This window comes from Schistocerca cancellata, chromosome 5, assembly GCF_023864275.1.
Source record: "Schistocerca cancellata isolate TAMUIC-IGC-003103 chromosome 5, iqSchCanc2.1, whole genome shotgun sequence".
Taxonomy (NCBI): Eukaryota; Metazoa; Arthropoda; class Insecta; order Orthoptera; family Acrididae; genus Schistocerca; species Schistocerca cancellata.
This window is the reverse complement of record NC_064630.1, coordinates 770,582,450-770,590,882: the sequence shown is the minus strand read 5'-3', so window position 1 is coordinate 770,590,882 and position 8,433 is coordinate 770,582,450. Positions and strand designations below refer to the sequence as shown.

General features: G+C 39.2%; 1 protein-coding gene across 1 annotated transcript in view; it reads right to left on the bottom strand.

Annotated features, from left to right (window-relative positions):
- Window positions 1–555: 555 nt before the first annotated feature.
- LOC126188116 (nibrin) overlaps window positions 556–8,433 on the bottom strand; it is a 163,908-nt gene continuing 156,030 nt past the window's right edge. Inside the window, exon 10 of the mRNA XM_049929588.1 lies at window positions 556–823. Within this exon, the coding sequence (XP_049785545.1) occupies window positions 638–823 (186 nt within the window). The 3' untranslated portion in view covers window positions 556–637. The remainder of the gene's footprint in view (window positions 824–8,433) is intronic.

Sequence of the window (8,433 nt, the reverse complement as noted above, 5' to 3'; positions counted from 1 at the left end):
AACATTGTAATATTGTTTTGGCTGTTGTAATTACAAGAGGACCATTTCATTAAAAACAGCTCAGTCAAGTTAGATATATTTATTCAATTCCATATCCGATTTTAGATGTTTATCACATCATAAAGTGGATCCCAAAGAAACTGAAAGAAAAAAATTTATCTTTGATATATCAAAGTTGTTATGAATTGTTCAGCTTCTAAAAAAATTTTTAAATGCTGTCTACTACCCAGCACCTCTTCAGTATGGTCGCGCGGGGTAGCTGCATGATCTAAAGCGACTTGCCATGGTTCGCGCGGCTCTTCCTGTTGGAGGTTCAAATCCTCCCTCGGGCATGGGTGTGTGTGTGTTGTCCTTAGCGTAAGTTAGTTTAAGTTTGATTAAGTAGTGTGTAAGCCTAGGGATAGATGACCTCAGCAGTTTGGTTCCATAGGAACTTATCACAAATTTCCTTTTCTTCTGTATGGTCAACTACATAAATCAACACAAGTGGACATATGGATGGAGAGCTGTTGATATTTACACTGAAAACAATAAAATACAATGTGTATAAATTTTTTTTAATTCTTATATTGCAGTGCCATTTTTTATGCAAACAAAAAGTATTATAACAGTTTTCAGCTTGTCTCTTTCCCAAAGTCTATCTATTTCTTTTTGATTTCTGTGAAGGCTGGAATGCCCATTGGTCATGTTCTACATCATCAGCTTCATCACTATCTGCACCATTTTCTTGTACTTTACTGAAGGAACTTGTTGCTGTTTCATACAAGATTAACTCCTTTCCTCCAATAATGTGAGGTGTAGAACGCTGATATGGTAGACGAGCCTTAATAGAAGGAAAACAGAGAAGACAATTAATACATTTTATAATGGAGTGGGTATCTTGCATCTGCTGTTTTTCTCTATATTACAATATTTCATAAAGTAAGCTGCACAAGGAATATCAAAAAACAACACAAATAAATTTATGTCAAGCAGGAATGATTCATTCCTGTGATCCAGAAGCAGAGCTGAATAATCTAAAAGTACTACCAATAAATGCACTGATTTTTTCCTACACTGTAGCAACTCAAAATGACCATCCTACCACATGATCTACTTCAACAGATGTACGAAACACTAGATTTGCTTTCTGATCTCAAATGAAGACTCAAACTTATTCTTTTAAAACTATTAAATCTTTCCAAGCACTAGTTTTCCGCACAAAAAATTGCTAAAATGAGCCATGCCATCTTTCTACAGTAATCAAAGAAACACTTTTAATGTTGGTTGAATAAATTCCATCAAAGGAAAATTCACCTGAGAAAAGTAACAAATATGACACTGAATTACTGGTTGGCACTTACCTTCAGTTAGTAAAATGTTTAGCACCACTGACAGACATGTGTAAAAGTAAAAGTGATGACATTATCTTAGCTTTTAGAGCTATTAATTCCTCCCTTGGATAGGAGAGAGTGGGGAGGATCAAAAAGGAAAGGCAGACTACTCTGTTCCCAAGATGTAGTGAGGACAACAGTCAATAAGATGATGGAGGAGGCATCAGTAGTATGCCAGATAAGGTACTTTGGTGAGCACTTCACATTTTGTGTATCCCACAATATTATCCTGAGGCAACTGCTCAATATCATAAGTGGTGGCTGTTTGTTACTGCTGGCAAGCTGTAACTGAAGAGTCACATTCTAATGAACTGTTGGATGATTCAAGTGCCTGCCAGTAACAGCAGTATGATTGGGAAACATATGCACTAACAAAAGTCTGAGGTTTCTGCTTAAGTTTGTGGTTACACCTGGGGACGAGTCTGATGGTTTATAGGAGGACCCAAATACATATTTATGCCTGCCCTTGGGACTGAGTCCTGTCCAAATGAACTTCGATGCAGTCTCAGTTTCTATCTCGATGGGTTTGGGTTTTTTGTCAACTATGACAAGACATCACCTACATTTTCCAGTAGGTGAGTTCAATGTATTTTCAGATTTACATAAAAGATCTGGCTGCTACCAATTTGCTATTTTTGCCAGCCTGCTATACCTCGTATTATTATGGGCTCCACTACTTCAATGTCTGGGACTTAGTTGTGATTGCATTAGCAGTTGATCACTAAGATTTTAATCATCTCCTCTGTTGGGGGAGATTAATTTGGACCTTGAACTGATACGGCAACTACATCTACATCCACCCTCTGAAAAACAACTGTGAAGTGGAAGGAAAGAGGGTACTTTCCAATGTACCAGATATTAGGGCCTCTTCCCGTTTCATTCAGATATGCCTCTGTGCATACTGTAATCAATCCAATCTTGTCTTCATGATTCCTACAGGAGAAATACATAGGGGGTCATAGGATAAGACTAGCGTCATCATTTAAAGCCGTCTCTTAAAATTTTGTAAATAGGCTTTCTCAGGATAGTTCATGTCTATCTTCAAGCATTTGCCAGTTCAGTTTCTTCAGGATATCTGTGACACACTCCCACTGGTTAGACAAACCCATAAGCATTCATAATACCCTTCTCTGTTTACATTCAGTTTCCCCCGTTAGTCCTATTAGGTACGGGTCCTAAACACTTGAGCAATATTCTAGGATGGGTCACCTATACCTGGGCCGGTGAAACATGTCACTTTACAGCTCACATGTGGTTGGCTACACAGCGATTGCGAGGTTGCAATAGCTGCCACCGCACACGCCCACAACTCTGAAGTATGTTTTGTAAATGTAAGCTACAATCAACATTGATACGTAGGTGCAACAAAGAACATTTTTCTAATAATGGAGAGAATGACGATGGAGACTAAGTGTATGATAGTATATTAAACCAGGAAATAAAAACACCCGAAGTTAATGACAATATCTACAAAAAGTCATTCCAAATTGTTACAGTAATAGCTGCATGTGAAACGTCGTATAATAATGTAATCTAAGCATACCAAATAACACGCTAGCCACACTCATAGAAAGAAATAAAGCAAAGTGTGCATAGCCTATCCGATTGCAGAGAGAAAAAAAATTCATTCTGTATACATTTACACTAGCCAATTTACGATGTCAATGGCGCAATTCCATCCAGTTCTCCTTCACTGTCATCGGAATTAGCGCCAAGACCGTTGTCTTCATCATCATCATCATCATCATCATCATCATCAAGAGAAATCATTAATATTTGTTTTCATTTATAATGCCATCTATAGTATGTGCTTCTCTTATTAGTTTAGCAACATGGTCTACTTTTTTCCTCCATGAAGTAGCGTCTACAGTAGCAAGAACTTCATGTAGCAGTCTTTCCACTTCTGCTATAGTAAAAGTCTTGTTGTTACTTCTAATGTACGCCTTGACTTCACTCTAAGCCAATTCAATTGGATTAAAATGACAGTGATAAGGCAGTAGCCTAATTAGCAAGTGATCCTGTTCGCTTGCAATTTCATGTACAACATATTTAGTCGTCACAGGCTTATTTTGTTTCAGGAGCGAGTATAACAGCAGCTTTGTCATGCTCATGTCTGCAGCAATGTCTCTCGCCTGCAACCACTGCACCATAGTTTCTTTACGGTCACTAGTGGTGGGAGTTTTATCTAAAATCACGGAATGGTACGGTGCATTGTCCATCACAAAAACTGTTGGAATTTGTTTCTGTTCATGGGCATGCGTCGATTCCTGCCAATAAAGTTTTATAGCGTACCTTGAAAACTCTAGGACTCAGTGAAAGAACAGTTATAATGAAAGGGGTGCTACTTCAAGACTTATAAGACAGTGAAGTAAACAGTGTGGAAAAAAGCCCCTGTGGAAGAAACAGGGTGTTTTTAAATACTCTGGGCAAGGAAAAAAGGCAGCCTCGTCCTGTTACAGATATTGATTCTTTCCAATCCGATGTAATTCGTCGGCACATATACGGGTACTATAAAAGGAAAGAATACCCCACAATAGCGAAGTTGTTAATTTCTTTAAAAGATAGTGAACGTTTCTCAGGGGGGAAAACATCACTTGAGATGATATTAAAAAGTATGGGCTTCCGTTTTAAAAAGTTAGATGGACAAAAACTGTTACTAGAAAAAGCTCGTGTCTTTGCAGCTCGTACCCATTTTCTTACACAAAATTGTAGGAAAGGACATAGACTCAGTCATATGGTTAGACGAAACCTGGGTTAACACTGGAGAATCAGTTGAGAAATGCTGGACAGTTGATAATCTGAATAGCAGCCAACAGGAAGAGGATTCTGATTAATTGTGGCCCATGCAGGATCTTCAAATGACTTTGTGCCTAAGGACTTCTAGTTTTTCAATCGAAAAAAAAACCGGTGAGTATGGTGAGGACATGGACCACCCACAGTTACTACAGTGGTTTAAAAATTTGTTGCTCCAGTTTTCAAGGTACGCTATAAAACTTTATTGGCAGGAATCGATGCATGCCCATGAACAGAAACAAATTCTTTTTCTTGCTTATAAAACTCACGTGTCCTCCGTAGCAATTCCAAAGCCTGACTATTTAATGGCACTCCACGGCACAATGGATTGTAGCATGGTGAACCACATCATTTTGGTGACATTGTTTAACAAACAAAAACTGTAGTCGAGGCGGTAACACAACACAACACAACAAAAAAATGGTTCAAATGGCTCTGAGCACTATGTGACTTAACTTCTGAGGTCATCAGTCACCTAGAACTTAGAACTAATTAAACCTAACTAACCTAAGGATATCACACACATCCATGCCCAAGGCAGGATTCGAACCTGCGACCGTAGTAGTCACGCGGTTCCAGACTGGAGCGCCTAGAACCGCATGGCCACACCGGCCGGCACAACACAACACAACACAACAGCGCACTAACATACAATGTTTACATGGAAGCTGGCAATGTGGTAGCATCAACGCCGGAACCGGCTTTTGTTCGGTGCTGTTACTGGTTCAGAAGACGCGGTGCCTCCCATTCTTCACTTGTTTGTTAGTTATAGTACCAACTCTACGGTGCTTGGGGAGTGACCTTGAAGTGACATGTTTCAGTGGCCCAGGTTTTTTTTTCTTTTTAGGTGATTTTTAAGCACTCTCTATTGTACACTGATTGCATTTCCATAGTATCCTACCAGCAAATTGAAATCTGCTATCTGCTTTACTTATGACTGACCCAATGCAATCATTCCATTTCACATTACAACATAGTTACATCCAGGTATTTGTACAAGTTGATTGATTCCAGCTGTGATCCACTGATATTACAGTCATAGGATTCTACATTTTTTTGATTTGTGAAGTGCACAATTGTACATTTCTGAACATTTAAAGCATGTTGCTAATCTTTGTACCACTTTGAAATCTTATCAAGATCTAACTCAAAATTTATGCAGCTTTCTTCAGACAGTACTTCATCACAGCTAACTGAATCACCTTCAAAATGCCTGAGATTACTATTAATATTGTCCACAAGGTTGTTAATATACAACATGAACATCAAGTGACCCAACATACTTCCCTGGGTACACCTGTAATTACTATGACACAACAGGCACAGGGTAATAGAGATTCATGTGTCTGAAACGATCTATGCATGAAGCATACAGCAACTGCCACCGTCATACCTTAGCAAAAGACTGACTGAGAATCCGGGAAAATTCTGGTCCTATGTAAGCTAAGGCTTCCATCCAATCACTCATTGACCAGTCTGGTGCAACAGTTGAAGCTAGCAAAAAGAAAGCTGAAGTTTTAAATTTCTTGCTTATGACTTAGTTAGCACAAATACAAACATACCATCATTTCACCATCAAACAGACTCCCATATGGACAACATAGCAATAAGCATCCCTGGTGTAGAGAAACAATTGAAAGAGTTGAAAACAAATAAGTCACCACATATGGATGGAAACTCAATTCAGAATTAGAAAGCATACTCTATGGCATTGACCCCTTACTTAGCTTGCAGTTATCACGAATCTCTCACCCAGCGCAAAGTCTCAAGTGACTGGAAAAAAGCACAAGTCACTCCTGTTGGAATGGACCCACAAAATTATAGATCAATATCCCTAACACTGGTTTGCCGCAGAATCGTTGAATATATTCTCAGTTTGAATATAATAAATTTTCTTGAGACTGAGAGGCTTATGTCCATCAATCACCACGGTTTTAAAAAGCATCACTCGTGTGAAACTCAGCGTGCCCTTTCTCACGTGATGTACTGCGAACAGATGAAGGGCAACAGGCAGATGCCATATTTCTGGATTTCTGAAAAATGTTTGACACAGTGCCCCATTGCAGGCTGTTAACAAAGGCACAAACAGATGGAATAGGTACATATGGCTTGAAGACTTCTCAAGTAATAGAACCCAGCATGTTGTCCTTGATGGCAATTGTTCATCAGAGACAAGGGTATCATCAGGATTGCCCCACGGAAGGGCAATAGGACTGCTCTTATTTTTGATATGCATCAATGAGCTGGCAGTCAGAGTGGGCAGCAATCTGCAGTTATTTGCTGATGATGCTGTGGTGTACGGTACAATGTGGAAGATGAATGACTGTAGGAGGATACAAGATGACTCAGAGAAAATTTCTAGTTGATGTGATGAATAGCAGCTAGCTTTAAAAGTAGAAAAATGTAAGTTGATGCAGGTGAGTAAGAAAAACAAACCCTTGATGTTTGGATACAGCATTAGTATTGACCTATATGGCACAGACAAATCATTTAAATATGTGGGCATAAAGCTGCAAAGTGATATGAAATGGAATGAGCATGTGAGCATTGTGGTACGGAAGGCAAATGGTCAACTTTGGTGTAATGGGAGAATTTTGGGAAGTGTGGTTCATCTGTACAGGAGACTGCATACAGAATGCAAGTGTGACCTATTCTCAGTACTGCTCAAGTGTTTGGAATCTGTACCAGATCAGATTAAAGGAAGACATCGAAGGAGTTGAAAGCTAGGCTGCTAGATTTGTTACCGGTAGGTAGGTTTGAACAACATGCAAGTGCTAGGGAGATGCTTCGGGAACTCAAATGGCAATCCCTGGAGGGAAGGTGACGATCTTTTCAAGGAACCTTACTGAGAAAATTTAGAGAACCAGCATTTGAAACTGACTGCAGAACAATTCTACTAACATAAATTTTGTGTAGGGATCATGGAGATATAATATTTGAGAAATTAGGACTCATATGGAGGCACATAGACAGTCACATTTCCCTCACACTATTTATGAGTGGAACAGGAACAGAAATGAGCATCCACAGTACAGGGTACCCTCTGCCATGCACTTTATGGTGGATTCTGGAGTATGCACGTAGATGTAGCTGTACATGTAGATCTGTCGATAACTCTCCAGCCAAGACAACATGGTGCATACTTCCTACCAAAAAATCCTCAAAGCATAGATGTAGTACAAATTGTAAGTCAAATGCTTTCTGGAAATTGAGAAATACTTCATTTACCTGACTGCCCTGATCCATGGCTATCAGAACGTCATGTGAGGAAAATGTGAGTTGAGTTCCACATCATCAATGTTTACGGAACCTATACTGGCTGGTATGGAGGAGGTCATTATGTCTTCCAACTAGTGGGCACTGTCTTTTGTATGATGGATTCACAGTAGACTGTAGTTAAATGAGGGTCTAACTCAGCCACAAATCTGATGCAGAATCTGATACGGAAATATTGGGCCTTGAAGCTTTGTTCAATTTTAGTGAATCCAGCTGTTTCTCAACACCATTGACAGTAATATCTACTGTATATCACTCATCTTTGGAGCGGTGTGAGAATTCATCTGAAGCAAGCAACAATTCCAGATTTTCATTTGTACAGGAAAATTTGAAACCCAAGTTCAGTGTTTCTGTTATTGTTATGTTACCCTCCGGTTTCATTCTGTGTCTCATCCATGAGTGTCTGGACACTAACTTTGATACCACTAGCAGCCTTATCAGCACTTCTTTGGCTTTCGTGAGAGAGCCTTCAATAATATTCTCTAATGGTAATTATCGATGCTTTTATGTACTGTCTTCTAGACAGCCAAATATGTTTCACTCTCCCTCTAACTATTGCCCTATACACCCACTGTGGTAGTAGTCTCTTCTGTTTCTTTAGAAGTTCCTCTATAGTGATTGTATACCATGGAGGGCCATCCCATCATGAAGCATTCTAAGAGGTATATATCTTTCAAGTGCATGGTCAACTACTCTCCTAAACCTGAGTCACAGTTCTTCTACATGCTCTTTTCCAGAAATAAATGTTTTGAGTGCATTCATAAGCTATGACACTACTGCTTATTGTTTTAGTTTTCTGAAACTCTAATCCCTTCTACTTGTTTTAGTTACACTTTGTACTTTAGTAATCATTGTTACTACTAATGGCTCGAGGTCACTGATACCAGTTTCTATGTGGATATCCTCAAAGAGGTCAGGTCTGTTTGTTGCCATTAGACTCAATATATTTCCATCACGAGTGAGCTATCAAACAATTTCCTCTAGTTAGTTC